At 35.3% G+C, this 16,747-nt stretch overlaps 1 protein-coding gene across 1 annotated transcript in view; it reads left to right on the plus strand.

Moving 5' to 3' along the window:
• LOC149553359 (uncharacterized) overlaps positions 1–16,747 on the plus strand; it is a 52,910-nt gene that overhangs the window by 28,738 nt on the left and 7,425 nt on the right. The window contains exon 6 of the mRNA XM_089788824.1: positions 11,395–11,550. Within this exon, the coding sequence (XP_089644950.1) occupies positions 11,395–11,550 (156 nt within the window). The remainder of the gene's footprint in view (positions 1–11,394; positions 11,551–16,747) is intronic.

The following is a 16,747-nucleotide window of genomic DNA, read 5'->3' on the forward strand; positions in this document are numbered from 1 at the left end:
GAGTCTTTTTCAAGTGTTACCATTGATTTATATTTATTAAGGTGATCTCCGAATGAATAATATGTTTTTGACTGGGATGCAATAGTTAATTGCCATATTAATTAATTGATTATTTAAATTAATTTAGTAATTAAGAATAATAGGTAACTTGTTAAGAAGAGTAATATATGTTAGTAAAGATGAAAGGGGGCATCGAAAGAAGTACAAAAAGGGAGAAGGTAATATATGCTGATATGCAGAGCACACCAACACCAAGTTGGACTCATGGGATTAGAACCCACGATAGCTTTCGAGTATTGGAAAGCAAGTAGGAGTGTTTGTGATAATCATTAGAAGAATCCGCGAGGCATCAAGGGCAATGTAAAAACCAAACTAGGTTGAAGATGGTACCAAGTTGGAAAGGGGAAGCCTTGAACTTAGCCAGAATAATATTGTGATGTGTCTATTGTTTGCATTTGATAATGATGAGGGTCTAGACCTACCCCATAGAAGTTAAATCAACTCGCAGAGACGATCCCCACACGACAAACCCATAAAGCATCATTAATCTAATCTATTTAGATTATGTGTGTTGCACACATTGCATAATATAGTTATATTGCATTATTTTATTTTATTATGTGATGCTGCACCTAGGAGTACGTAGACAAATGTGCAACATGGGGAGATTCCCATGGGATATACTGATGAGTTGTATTGTAACATTGTGATAATATTTGATGTGATTATTTAATGTTGGGGAAAATAATTAAATGTCCAATATTAAAAGTGGGGTCAATGGGTTTGGTAGCACATGGTTTATGTAATACCACTTAGTGGTTTTGTGGGACTTGCTACGATATAAACAACCACAAGGTAAGTTATATGAGACAAGACAAAAGGGCAAAAGGAAAAAAAGAAAGTCGATCAAAACAAGGCTTGACATGCTAACACATGGTTTCAACACATGGTTTATGTAATACCACTTAGTGGTTTTGTGGGACTTGCTACTGTATAAACAACCACAAGGTTAGTTGTTGTATGAGACAAGACAAAAGGGTAAAGTGCAAAAAATAAAGTCGAGCAAAACAATTCTTGACATGTTAGCTAAGGGAGTATTTGTGAAGGTTAGAAGCATGTCATGGGATGTGTAGATTTGTGTTTGTTGACATGGATTGCTTGGCTTTTGCTATGGTTTTGAAGGCTTTCATGGTTGTATTGCAATGGTATTTTTGTTGAATAATACACGGTGATATATGCTTTTGGAGGTTGGTGTTTTTTCACTCAATGAGGGTTTCTCAGGGTATATCTTGTGTCACATGTTTGTGGGTATGTTGTCTATTCTCTTGCTATGGATTTCAATTGCATATTTATTTCAGGTCTATCATGGATTATGTGAAAATAGTTATATTTTTTTTGCAAGTTACCTTACAAGTGGTATTAGAGCTATGGTTTTGTTATTGTAACCCTAGATTGAATCCATGAGAATGCATGACAGAAATAAAGAAAAAGGGCAAGATATATGGGCTTGTGGGTTGTTTATTGCAAATATGAGGATTTTGGATTTATTGTTTTGGATGTTGGCATATTTTGAGCATATGAAATTATTGGTCAAAAGGGTTTTTTGGACATATTATTTAAATGAGGGTTTTATGGGGGAGCTTGCTGAAATGACCTCATAGGCAAAAATAGACCTCACCATTGGATGTTGGTTGGTTTTTTCATAAAATTTGATATATAATATGCTCTAGTTTGGCCATGTTGATAGAAAATGCAAAGATTTATAATTTTAGCCCATGATTGTTGTCAAATTTAACCTTGTTAGAACTTTCGTCACAAAAAAAATGTGATGAAAATGGTAAAAATGTTGTCCTGGTAAAATGACCATAACTTTCACTTAGGATATCGGATTTTGGACTTTTTATAGTCGTTGGAAAGCCAATTTAGAGCACTACAATTTGGTGTAGGTTTGATTTAACCACTTTGAAGTTTTGTCAACTTTTATGAGCCCGAATGTTAGATGTTTATCTTGAGCACAGATTTGGACATAACTCGGGCATACAAAGTGGATTTTGGACTTCGAATAGACAATGAAAATATCTTGGAGAGATGTTCACTTTGAAATTTTGTCAACTTTTATGAGCCGAATGTTAGATGTTATCTTGAGCATAGATTTGGGCATAACTTGGGCATACAGAATGGATTTTGGACTTCGAGTAGACAACGAAAAAATCTTGGAGAGATGTACACAATGGTTCAGATTTGGTTAAGGTTTGGTATGATTTATTTGGTGATATATTGATATGAGTGGTTTATGATATATATTCACTATGGTAACATTGCGAGTTTATGTCATTGTATATATTGGAGATTTGAGATTTGATGTCATTGTATATATTGGAGATTTGAGATTTGATGTCATTGTATACTCCACTTATATTTCAAATTGGTCTCATGATGATATGGTTCTCAGCATTTGGTTTGGATATTTATGATGACTTGTTGGGTCTACAAGTTGTGTAGTGTTGTAAGCGGTCTATACTTATAGATTGTATTAATGGTTTGGATATGGGTTGTCTTTGCACATTGATCTTTTTCATTATTGATGCATATTCATATTTGTGGCTTGGATTTGGGTTGCCTATGACCTTAGTCACACAATTTGCTGATTTATCTTCATGTAGGAGGGAGGAGATGTTGTACCAAGTACAGTGATGGTGGAGGATTGTGGTTGATTATTTTATGTTGATAGGTTGGACACAATGAGAGTTTAAATGCACGATTAATGGATCTGATTATGGTGTCATGGATTTTAGCATGACATGATTTGATATATAGGTACATCCTTGATGTTCATTGGTTTGGATTCTTGATTTGGTTTTGGTGGTATATCTTCTTGGTTGAGGATCATAGTTATTTGATTTCTTTTGAGGAGCTAATGATGTGCACATAGTTATTTGGTTTCTTGTGAGGAGCTAATGATGTGCACTTTGAGTTCTGTGATGGTTTGATGTCTTGCCTGATTCTCATGGTTAGAGAATGGTTATTTCATCATGATGTCATCAATAGCTTGGATATACAGTTTAGTGGGAGCTTGTGACAATGATGAGGTGGCAGTGCAACATTAGTTCTTGATTTGGTTTGTATCTTCTTAGTTTGGAGATCTTGATTTCACTTTGTATTGACACTTAGGTTGTGTGTGTGTAGACTTGGAGGATCTTCATGTAGGAGATGGATGCTATGATGTCATTGATGACTCGGTAGCATGGTTGAGTGGGAGTTTTTGGCGTTGATATATTTATTGAGTGTTTGCAAATGTTGGAGTATTTATCTTGAAGGTAGGGATTTATCTTGTAGGAGGCAATGAATTGTATTGTGAGAGCAACAAGTTCATCTTTGGTGGTTAAGAGAAATTATTTTTGGATACCTAAGACATATTTTCTCCAAAAATTAGAGATAAAAGGTGTCACAAGACAGCAAAATCTAGGCATCTTCTTATGTTGCAAAGCTTGTCTGAAGCTTATGTTCCCTTGAGTTTCCGGGACGAGAAATTAGTTTGGCAATTTTGTGGATGTTGGGGGGCAGCAAACGAGGATGGCTATATATTGGGAAATTTTAAAATATATATTGATACACATGCCATTCATATGAAACCAAGCACAAAGCATGTCATTTAAACATTATAGAACCTTAACATATAACATTTGAATGCCATCTAGGAAATAATATTTGATGTTAGTACTCAATTGTCAATATGTGAACAAAAATATTTAAATGTAAGTTTAGCAGTGAACAATATCATAAAAAATTGAAAATCTAAATATGCTCAAAGGCTAGAGGGCTGCCATAAAGTAGCAATCTATCATCATCATGTTCAAGTTCAACATAGAACTAAGAAAACAAAACATAGAAAAATGAAGTAGATTGCTGCTCCTATTCTGCCTTTGCCGCTATGGCATCAAAATTTGAGTCCTCCTCACTCTCATCCTCTATAGGAAGTGTAGTCTCATCTAATGGAACCCCAACCAATCCTGGTGCTGTGTCATCCTCATCTATTTGGGCCACATCCTCAAGCTCAACATTCCATTGCAAAGCTGGTGTCTGCTGATCTGCAAGTCGAAGAGAATTATGCACTGTCACTAGCTTCTCCACTCTTTTAGAGGTAAGTTTGTTCGTCTTGATGGAGTTGGATAAATGAATATGTGGATGAATTCCTTTCAACAGATGAGGAACTATCGACCTGTACAAGGAGGCAAGTGGCAAGTTTTTTTAACTCAAGTGTATCTCTCCCATGCTTGGTCCACCATTCAATAGGATCTCTTTGTGCCAAAGCCATTCTATCCAACCTTGCTTGTGGCTTACCCAAGTTTGGGCCATGAAGGTTGGAGAAGTCAAGGAACTATGCACAAAGAGTAGAGGCTTCTTGAGTTGAATACATCTTATCAATAGCTCTTGTGAAGCCATCCAATACCTCGGGATTATCACATAGAAAGCCCCTTCCACCCAATTGTGCATAGTGTTTGGGATTTAGAGCAAAGGCTGCCGTATGAAGCGAGGTATTCATCATGTTCCACCTCCATGTCACAGTAGGTCTGATATGCTCATCTTAAAACCCCAATATAGGATCCTTTGCTGCAACAATTGTTTTCATCTTCCCCAACATGCTATCAGTAGTCTCATATATCACTCCCAAACTAGGAGCGTCAATATTAACATATCTAATAACATTTACAATGGATGCTATGATAGAGCAAATATTTCTACAAGATGTAAATAAAAATAAAGATTAGAATTAGAATTTAAATGTTTTTAAGATTGTTAGTATGAAAATCAACAAGCAAAAGACTAATATTAAATTAAAAAATCAGCAACTTACCTCATTGTGGACCACCAATTCTCATCAAGGATCTTTTGGTACACCGCTTTTGCTTCAAAGGACTTAGAATCAAACCATCGCCCCACTTTGGATTCACGACCATCAATCAAAGGGCCTCATACACCTTAATCATCCTCTCCATCAAGATGAAATATGTGCAATACCTCTAGAGACAAGCAAAATAAAGTTGAACATTAACAATTAAAAAAATCACATGTGAGTTTGTAACAATTATAAATAAAAATAAACTTGAAGCAAATTAAAAGTAAACTTCAATTAAAATTGACATACCTTGTCTTGACTGGTTTGAGGAACTCGTTAGAGAAGGACTTGAATAGAGCAAGTGAAGTGTGGTTGTTGCATATAAACATTTGCACTTCTCTATCTTCTAGCACCACATGTTTCACCCATACAATCTTCCAAATGTCTTTTAATGCATTGTTCAAGGCATGAACACAAGGAGGTGTCCAAAAGATGTGCCTATAATATCATCAAGTTGATTGATTTGCACACATGTTCAGAATCAGTTGTAACCTGTTTTACACTAGCTGACCCAATCTCCTCTATGGCATCTCTCAAAATGGTGAACTTGAATTTTGCATCCTTCTTTCTTGAGCAATCTATGGCTTTCAAAAAATAAGAGCCAATAGGGGATGTGACAATGATATTGATGAGTGGCCGATGTCTAACATTGGTCCACCCATTCATCACAAATAGAGCAACCTGTCCTAACCCAAGTGTGTTTCACATTTTCAAACAACAAAACAAGCCTTGAGTACTCTTCATCTAAGATGGTGATTCGTAGCTTATGTTCACTAGGGGTACAAATGAGGGATTCATATTCAATATATCTCTCACCAGTTGTCTAAAATAAATGGAACGGGCTGCATGATATGGGATACCATTAGCAAGAAAGAACTTGCCAATGGATGCCTCACACTTTTCCTTTGCCTGTACATTAAACATACTTTCCATCGAAACCTTTTCACAACTAATCTTTTTCTTCCCTCTAGACTCGGTAGGGCTGCCACTAGTACCAATGGCGGATGACATATGCCTAGATGTTTGTTATGGAATAGATGGTGATGTCACTGTCAAATTTTGCCTCTCCATTTCAGCCTCTAAGTGCAATCTTTGGCATTCTAATCTTTGTTCATTAGTCAAGTTAGGACAAGCTTTGACTCTAACATGCAATACCTAAAAATTGTAACTTCACCCTTGTATAGCTGCCCTAAAAATCATCAAGACAAATGCAACAATTCCACACCCTAGTTCCTCCTGAATTCTTTTTATTTTTTGGCTTAGGCGTGACATATTGGAGAAGAGGTTTTTTACTATTGAAAGGACCTTTGACAAAATTTTTCATGTTGGTGAAAGGGCATTTAAACAAATCAGATTTAGGATCAACTCTTTCCTAGTCTCACTACTAGCAACATCACCACCAACCACATTGTCTTCCTCGTCACCACTACTATTAGTATTCCCATTGTTACTCATTGTGCTTTGTTTTGAGATTTAAATATGCAACGTGTTGGTGTAAATACGTATTTACTATTTACACTTAAGTTTACTTAGGTTAATGCATTATTTTAATATTTGTTTATTTAGTCACCTAGGGGTATGCACACTCTTATGAGTTGTCATGTTGACAACATAGGAGTTCGCACCTCTTTTATGCACATGGTGTCTACAACACAGGAGTTAGCACACTAATTAAGCACATGGTGTCTACAACATCTCCACTTGAGATACACCTTGTCATTCTTATCCTCTCATCTAGAATGATGGATACGTGTGTTTAGTTGTCATGCTTATCTTATCTCCTGGTTCTTTCTAGAGACATTCTAGGTGCTTCTTGAGAGGCCTTTATATATGGGCACTCCTAGTGTGTTTGTATATACAATACAGAGCAATGTATGAGGATATACTTTGATATATTGATCATATTCCTTTTTGGTCTACAGTTGTGCTTGTGTTCGAGTTTTTCGTTCTTGGGTGATCTTTGCCCTAAGTTGAATTCTTACATGGTATCAAAGCGCTTGGAGAATTTCTCTTCACATAACCATTCGAGACCATATTCTTGCTTCAGCACCTCGGCCCAAATTTGGAGTATTGCAGAAATTGGGAGCGTTTAGAACTAGATTTGACCTCGCCATTGTGTCTAAAACGTTGATTTGGTGAAAATCAACTATAAAGTTGCCTACCATAAGCCAAAGTCGGTTGTGGGGCAAATTTTTTTTTGCAAACCGACACCCGAAGGTCTGATTTGTGAAATTGGTATGATCATTTCAGATCTGTACATTTAATTTTCAGATTTGCTTTTTTTCATTTGCGTCTTTGCTATTTTTTTCGGATCTGCATTATTTTTTGAATTTTTTTTGCCATTAGGCCATAGGAGAGATTTTTTGCAGGTGAAAAATTGAAGCTTGTGGGTGCAAATCAGATATTTGCATCACATTCATAAGGTTGGAAAACCTCCAAATTGGATTTTGTTTCATCCAAATCGGACATGTGAGGCAAAATTTAGAGCCATTTGATTTTTGGAGGTGCAATGGCAGCGATTCAGGAAAAATAAGAGCAGAGGTAATTTTCAAACAGTGATATCTCCCTCATACGGACTCTCCTTTTTGGGAGCAGTTTTTTTTTGTTTTGGGGTAGAATTTCATGATCTACACATTGGTGCAGGTGGTTTGAGATCTTTATTCCTGAATTTTTCTGCAACTCGCAAATTTCGAATTTTGCCACTTAAAATGCTTAGTATGGGCTCATTTGGACTCCAAATCAGGTTTCGTTTTTTCTTGAAAGTACATATTTTTTTTGTTGTCTTTCTAGATCTGTAATCATATTATAGGTTCTATGGACAAAAATACTGCTTTTAGAAATAGGCCCTAAATTAGTAAGTGGCTACCAAGTGCCTAAATCATTCATTGGGGGGGGGTTCATTGATTCTTTGGGGGTTCATTGATTGATCTCATGGAGTCTTGTTAGATTTGTCAGTCTGGTATTCGACCATAGTTGACAACAATGAACTATCACAAATGGAGTGTTTTGATACTCGATCATCTGAGAGACCATTAAGAATTGCTTCCTTATCTCAATTAATTGCCACCACATTTTAATTGGACACATCTTGTGCACCTTTGTTGCTTTCTGTATAACAGTATGAGTAAGGAATCTTTTGCTTCTCTTAGAATGGCAAGTTTTCCTTATGATATTTGGATGTCTATTTGGGAAGCATATGGAGATCCATGTGTTCCTCCATCTCCAGGGGATATGTACATCTAGTCACTCCAGCTATGGTTTCTTCAACTCTAGATGAGATCACACCTCCAAATGCTCCTGTTGCTCCTACTGATCCTATTCTAGCCATCGATGCTTCGAATGCAGTGTAGTAGGACACTTCACGTGTTCCTACTTTACCTTTATGTGACGATTTCCTTCCCGCCCTTGCAAGCCTGTTAATGGAGTCTCACATTGAAGATGTGGGAGACACTATTGATGATATTTGTCTTGTCTTTGAGGTGAATTCATCTGTTGCCGTAGTGACAGATTCATGTACTTCAACACAACAGGGTACAATTTGTCTTCTAGGTGATGACTTCCTGCCAGACATTTCAGCTCTATTTGCGGAGTCGCACACAACAGATTTGGGAGACTTCTCTGATGATATACCACTTCTCTTTGCCGAGGACGATCCTTATACAGTTGTTGCGAGGGCTCACTCTGACCCTCATGTCCATTCTCTACATGATTAGTTTTTACAAGTTGATGTGATTGTGGATACTTAGGTACAACATTTGCAAGAGGTCTCTTTGTCATTTGAGAAGATTGTTGGTTCTTTGAAACAGGTTCTGCTGCAATCCTTGCTCGATCTGCACTTCTTCTCAACAGTTTTGGGAGGAGCCATCATCAATATTGACACAGGGACACTTGAGTAGGTTTCAGAGACATCGTTCATCATAGAGATTCTTTCTACACAAAGGGGAAGCATCTCACCAGTACCTCTGCCACTGTTTCTTCCAAAGGGGAGGAACATCATTTAGCGGTCATGCATCAGCTTCTACATTGGAGCATTTCTCATTGATCGACACCTTACATTTAGGGGGGGGGGGGGGGGGGACTACTTTGTCTCCTTCTTCTCCTTTTTTGGGGGGGGGGTGGTGGACTTTTCCTCTTAGGGGGTTTTGTCCTTCTCCCATTTCTCTCTTGTATATACTAGATGTATGTCGTAATGGGGGGGTTTTAATTACTCCATCCATCCATGCATTCCTTTTTCATCTCTTTTTGGGGGAGGGGTTTTCCCATGAGGTTTTCCCTCTTTCTCTGCTTTATGAGAGATTGCATTTGCATTATGTACATGGGTACCCAACATGGCCTAGTAGCCGAAACCCATTTTGCATTTCATCCTAGTTTTCGTAAGTTTAAGGGCATTCCCCTAAGTTGCCAGGGGTGTTGGTGTAAATACGTATTTACTATTTACACTTAAGTTTACTTAGGTTAATGCGTTATTTTAATATTTATTTATTTAGTCACCTAGGAGTATGCGCACTCTTGTGAGTTGTCATGTTGACAACATCGGAGTTTGCACCTTGTTTATGTACATGGTGTTTACAACACAGGAGTTAGCATACTAATTAAGCACATGGTGTCTACAACATCTCCACTTGAGATACACCTTGTCATTCTTATCCTCTCATCTAGAATGATGGATAAGACGTGTGCTTAGTTGTCATGCTTATCTTATCTCCTGGTTCTTTCTAGAGACATTCTAGGCGCTTCCTGAGAGACTTTTATATACAGGGAGTCCTAGTGTGTTTGTTTATACAATATAGAGCAATGTATGAGGACACATTCTAATATATTGATCATACTCCTTTTTGGTCTACAGTTGTGCTTGTGTTCGAGTTCTTCGATCTTGGGTGAACTTTTCCCTAAGACAAATTCTTACACAATGGAAATATGAGCTGAAACAATGAAGAAAATTAAAAAAATCAGACTTTTCAAGCTGCAAATCTATTTAAAAAATGGAAAATCAAAGCATAAATAGTTTCATACTTGGTGCACAAAATGGAGGTTCAAACCCTTGGAAGCAAAAAATTCACCTTTTGCAAAATGAAAACCTCAGCCATCTGCAACACACTCCAACTTCATTAGCAAAATCAAACAAATGATCAAACAATCAAAATGTGGTCTCTTTTAACCTTTTAGGGCATTTGGAGGGGTGGTGACAAAATAGGAGGCATTATTTTTATGTTTTTTTGGTTGATTTTTTTAATTTTTTAGTATGAAACAAATAGGGGATGGTTGTCCAGCCTTGGTACGATTGGGGATGTTTGGACGCCCCCTTTCTGTACCAAGGACAGCTAGCCATTCCTCTATTTTTCCTTGGGAGTCCACGTGTATTGGAAACGTCCCCTAGATTTCATGGCCATTTGGGGATGGTGGGGGGACATCCCATACCCTTCCCCCTGTCTCGGGGACATCCCCGTCTTGGAAACCCGAGGTGTTTTGCCGGGGATGCATCCCCGGGGTACATAGTTCTATAGTAATTGGCTAGTTTAGCAAATAGGTTGGAAATGCCATAAATGTTTTCAAACATTTATGATAATGTAAGGTAGAAAGCTTAAAGTCACAATGATAATTTGTTGTTTCTCTCAGAATCTGTCTCCCTGCTATGGCGGGAGAGTTCCGGCAGGCAAGCTGTTATGTAAATTGGTTCCCAAGAGAATGTGGTGTGTAGATATTTTGAACAAGGACGTTGGACTATCCTTGAACATTCTATTTTAGTTACTACTCACATTATTCTGTTACAGTGTATTTTGCTTTATTGAAAGTTGGTTGGACAATCATGACATTCTGTTTTTAACCATTCAAAGCGTGTAATATTGTAATATTAGTATTCAGTTCTCCACACTAGTATGTTTTTAGCCATTAGAAGCGTATAATATTGTCCATGCGCTGAACAAGCTATCATGGGCTAAATTTGCAGCTTATCTGATATATTATATTAGATTAATTCATGACTGGGCTCAAGTGGAGCTGTCTGGAGTGAGGGCTGACCCATCTGGTATGAAGCTGAAGGTAAATAAAGGGTGATGAAATTGATGTGTTCCTACTGATTGTGCCAGGGTAACAATCTGGTTGATTACTAGATCCAATTAGAATGCTGATGGGTGGCACTTAAGCTAATTTTGTAGTTCTTTAATGCACATTCGCAAGTTCTTTAAAATGGAATGAAAGGCTGTTGAATTGTAATAGTCAGTTCATGCCTGTTAAGCTAAATAAGTAGTTCTTTAATGCACACAAACAATCTCTGGAAACGGCATGTAAAGCTGTTGAATTTTTTCTTTTCGGGGGATCTTTGATTTTTAATGGTTAATTGTATAAAGTTTAATCTTCTATTTTCAAGAAAGAAATGGTAGGGCTTTTGTTTTTTCCAATTTCATGTGCAAACCAAATGAGACTTACATTTGGCCCAACCTAAACACAAGAAGAAGATATATTTTTCCCAACCTGACCACTTTTCTGAATGGAAACAGGCCATAAATTGAAGAGTAATTTCTCTAACACAGCAATAGGCAAGGGGCTTTTGGGGAGGGGTGGCCTGCCTGCATCGTCTTCTTCAACACATGAGCTCATACAAGTTCTAAGAGAACAAGCAGCATGGGGCCATGGACATTTATCTATTGGTGGAGGTATGCATCTTCTCATTTACATTTAAGATCTCTTTTCATTATTTCATATTTCTATATGCATATGTTTAAAATTCCTAGATGGGAAAAATGTATACACAGATCTTTTTTGGTCATAAATTGAAGAACTTTGTGGTCCTCACCTTTGTACATACAGCCACATGATATCAAACAAATCCATATCAAACAATTACTTTATAAATCAAAAGACCTATCCTATCAAATTGTCAAGTAAAGTACAATTTCTGGGCTGCAAACCCTGAGGGAACATAATATATACAGCCATATATGAACACGCAGTAGAATCTGAGTTGTTGGTTCAGGTATGGGTATACTGGTAAAACAGATTTCCCTTCCTCATATTTTTTTAATGGCTGGTTACAGTTGTACTATATTTACATGAGAATAATAGTGTTTTATAAAATATGTAAAATAAATATTAAAACACTAAAATATAAATAAACATTAAATAGAAAAGTTAAATCTTTGCTCTAACTGACAAGTAAGTATATTAAATTTAACTTATTCATCTAAAAAAGTTTAGCTTTGAAATAAGTAAAAATTGTTTGTATATGTTTTTAATTAATAATCAAATTTACAACAGCATTTTGGGATGGCAGTCTGAGGGCCTATTTTTTTGGGAATAGCAGGGGGATAGTGATTATGTTTTTTGTAAGCATTGCCAAGGGAGACTTGCACAATGTAAAAGATCCAAAATTGGAAAGAAGCATGTCCTTGCCACAAGGGGTGCAAAAAAGAACACAATGATTCATAGATAAAACATCCCTATTTTAAGAACACTACAAATGCAACAAATTTTCTTTGAAAAACTACTGCCAGAGACATCCAACTCAAAGAAGTATATTGTGCCCTCTTTGGATATTGACCAAACTTAAAAAACTTATTCTTATTTTGTGGGCCATCACCCTTGTAGATATTAATTATGATTCTCTTAATGTTGTTTCTGAATACAAGATTATTAAGGGAAAATTGAATGTGATAGGCGTTCTTATCAATATAAAGGCAAACTCAACATTGATTGCAAATAAGTTTGATATTAATTTGCCAACATGAGGACATCCACTCCTAGGCCAGCAAAGTAAATAGCACTATTATGGTCTCTAGAGAGCAGTTGGAGAGTCGAGCTATTTTGCAATCTCAAAAACCAATATGAGCAATGTATAAACCTTCAAAGATTACTGTTCTCTTGATTTTTCCAACAATTCAAATATGGTCATTGATGAACACTCTTAACATGCACAAAGCAGGGATATAGGTAGCCTCGATGAACGATGGTGAAATGACGTAACTGCCATTAATGTATGCTGAGCAAAGATTGTTGGCATTATATAGCAACTCATGAACTATGCTTGAACCTGACTTGGTTCAAAAAAACTCAAGGGCCAAATTGATAAGGGAAGTGAGATCAATTTGGTCTATAGTTGGGAAATCAAGGAACCTCTAAGAAACTCCTGAAACAGAAGCAAGTACAAAAGGTAATATTCTAGAGTTTTTCTGGACTTCGATTGTGTAGAGTTTTTTAGCATCAACGTTTTGGATCACACACAGTGATCAATCATCAGGATGAACAGCTGGAGAATAGAGAAATAAGTTAGCAGACTAGGGGAGAAACAGACATATAAAAAGAGGAGGGAGTGGGGTGGGGGGGCACAAAGACTGAGAGGGGAGAACAAAAGGTGAAAAAAAGAAAAAGAAGACAAAAGACAGAGAGTATATTGGACTGTAAGAGAAAAAATTTTAAATTTAAAAGCAATAAAAATAACTTGGAAAGAAATTATAAAGAAAGACAAAAGGAAAATTGAAAAAAAAAAGAACGAAACACAAAAAACAAGACTAGAAAAGAAAAAGGAAGATTAATAATAAGCCTATAAATAAGAGGAAAATCATAAAAATAACATAAAGTAAAAAATTAAGCTAAATGAATAAAAAGCAATAATAACGTATTAATAATGCCAACCTGAAAAAGAGCTATTACCAATAATAATGCAAAAGGGAAAAATTAATGAAAATACTACTAAACAAACTCCCAAAAATAATACTACGGACAATAATACAACTAACCATAGGACATAATAAACCTAAAAAACGAGAAAACATAAAAATGACAAAAAATGGAAACAAGTTAGTAAAGTGAACCAAAAAAACCAGAAATAAATAATAATAATACAATTGTAAGAATGAAGAAATACAATCAAAGAAACTCTAAAAACTTGACTAGAAAAGACAACAATTTAAGAGGAAAATTTAAAAAAGAACTTAATTAGTTGCTCTCTAATTATAAAGAGAAGAAGTACTATTAATATTATAAAAATGATTTGTACCTTCACGCCTCTTCTCACCACCATCCAAGCCAAAAAGCTGACGTCCTCAAGACCTTAGCCTTAAGGGCCCATAGAATTTGTGATGATGACCACTTAAATTCGGAGCTTACCCACCTTCGCCATGTCTTTAGATTAAATGGGTACTCCCACAAGCAAATTTCGAAGGCCATTGTCCAAGCTCGCTCTTTCTCTCTTTCCCTCTCAGCTCCCCAATCCACCCTCGCTCCTCCTCCCTCTTTTGTGTTGCTTCTGTTTGTTGATGGTATCTCCCAGAAGTTAGCCAAGATTTTGAGCAAAAAAGGCCTTCGAGTGGCTTTCAAACCCTGGTATAGGCTCAAAAATCGAACCCCCGCTCTCAAAGACTCCAAAGAAGTTTTTTCAGAATCAGGAGTCTACAAAGTTTCTTGCTCTTGCAGTTTACCTTACATAGGAGAAACTGGTCGCTCTTTTGGCACAAGAATCAAGGAGCATTGTGCTAACATTAGACATGATAGGGTGTAGAAGTCTGCCTTAGCGAAACACTCGTCAACTACTAAGCACCGCATTTGTCTGGAAAATGCTCAGATCTTATCCAAGGAAGACAACTATTTCAAAAGGAAACTTAAGGAAGTTGTAGAAATCATCGTCCACCCCGTCAACCTCAACAGAGACTAAGTTCGGGCCTTGAACCCCTCTTGGGTTCCCTTGTTGGCTAAGAGCCAACGTTCCTATTCCGGCAATCTTCCCACCTAGAGCCAACGTTCCTATTCTGGCAATCTTCCCACCTCGTAGTTTTTTCCTTGCTGCTTTGCTCCTCTTTGCTCCCCTGTTGTCGGTTTTAAGTTGGTGGTTGTTCTTCTCTCTTTTCCATCCATCCTGTGTCGACCTTGCTCTTTAGGACCCCCTCATCTAGTTTTTTTTTCTCTTTCTTGCTCCTCGCTTCTTTCGTTCCTTTTCCTTGTTCAATTCTCTTTCTTTAGATTTTTTTGGTCCTCGTCGGTTTTTGCTTTCTATTTTTTTAATTTTAGCTCTAGGTTATTAATTATTGCCTTTCTTTTTTTCCTTTTTTCTTTGATTTTTGTCCTCTTTTCGTTTGTGGTGTTATTTTCTTTCATTTTCATTTTTCCCCAATGTTATTATTTTGATTTTTGATTTTATTCGTATTATTTTCATTTTTTCATTATCATTTTTGTAGTTCTGTCGCTCGCTTAATGGGTTTTGTTATCTTTATTGTTTTTTTGCCTCTTACTCTTGGTTTTATTTGTTCTTTTTTTTTTTTCCCTTTTTTTAACTAATTTTTTGGGTTTCTTCTCTTGTCTAGTTATATTTTTGTTGTTTTATATATATATATATATATATTGCGTCCGTTTGGTATTATTATTTTTTGAGCATTATTTCTATTATTATTATTATTTTATTTTTTTGGGGTTAATTTTCTTTTTTCTTTTTCTGTTGTCTAGTTATTGTATTTTTGTTTTTTCTTTTTAATTTTCAAGCATTCGTTTATATATATAAAAAATGTGTCCGCTTGTTATTATCTTTTAGTATTATTATTATTAGTTTTTTAATTTTTTGGTTAGTTTTTCATTTTAATTTTTTATGCCTTCTTTTATTTATGTTTCTGGCGGGCTTGGTTATTTGTTTCTTTATTATTATTATTATTTTGTTCATGTTGATTATTATTTCTATGATTTTTTTTTCCATTTTTATTATTAGTTTGTGTTGTTCATTTTGGGGTTCTCTTTATTGGTTTGTTTTCTTTGCTTTTGTTTCCTTTGTCTTCATTATTTTTTGATTTCTTCTTCTTTTTAACTTTTAATTTATCTTCTTAATTTGTTGTTGTATCTAGTTAGGTTATTTGAGTTTCTTTGTTTATATTTTCTTCCTTTTATAATGGTGTCCTTTCTTCATAATAATAATATTATGAAGTAAGGACACATTATGAGTTTAGGGTGTCCTTTCTTTTAATTATAATATTATAATAATAGAAATACTATAATAATAATAATATTATAATATTATATATATTCTATAATATTCTATTTTATTATTTTATTATATAATAATATTTCATATTATAATAATATAATATTCTAGCATTATAATATTATAAAAATGAAATAATATTATTTCATTTTTATGATATTAATAATACTTCTTCTCCTTATAATTAGTGAGTAACTAATTAAGTTCTTCTTTTTTAAATTTTCCTCTTAAATTGTTGTCTTTTCTAGTCGGGTTTTTAGAGTTTCTTTGATTGTATTTTCTTCATTCTTTCAATTGTATTATTATTATTTATTTGTGGTTTTTTTGGTTCACTTTACTAGCTCGTTTCCATTTTTTGTCATTTTTATGTTTTCTCGTTTTTAGGTTTATTATGTCCTATGGTTAGTTGTATTATTGTCCGTAGTATTATTTTTGAGAGTTTGTTTAGTAGTATTTTCATTAATTTCTCCCTTTTGCATTATTATTGGTAATAGCTCTTTTTCAGGTTGGCATTATTAATACGTTATTATTGCTTTTTATTCATTTAACTTAATTTTTTACACTTTGTTATTTTTATGATTTTCCTCTTATTTATAGGCTTATTTATTAATCTTCCTTTTTCTTTTCTAGTCTTGTTTTTTGTGTTTCGTTCATTTTTTTTCAATTTTCCTTTTGTCTTTCTTTATAAGTTTCTTTCCAAGTTATTTTTATTGCTTTTAATTTTTTTTTTTTCCTCTTACAGTCCAAATACTCTCTGTCTTTTGTCTTCTTTTTCTTTTTTTCACCTTTTGTTCTCCCCTCTCGGTCTTCATGCCCCCCCACGCCACTCCCTCCTCTTTTTATATCTCTGTTTCTCCCCTAGTCTGCTAACTTATTTCTCTATTCTCCAGCTG

Source organism: Cupressus sempervirens, chromosome 6 (assembly GCF_028749045.1).
Source record: "Cupressus sempervirens isolate cs-2001-9-10 chromosome 6, ASM2874904v1, whole genome shotgun sequence".
NCBI classification, from domain to species: Eukaryota; Viridiplantae; Streptophyta; class Pinopsida; order Cupressales; family Cupressaceae; genus Cupressus; species Cupressus sempervirens.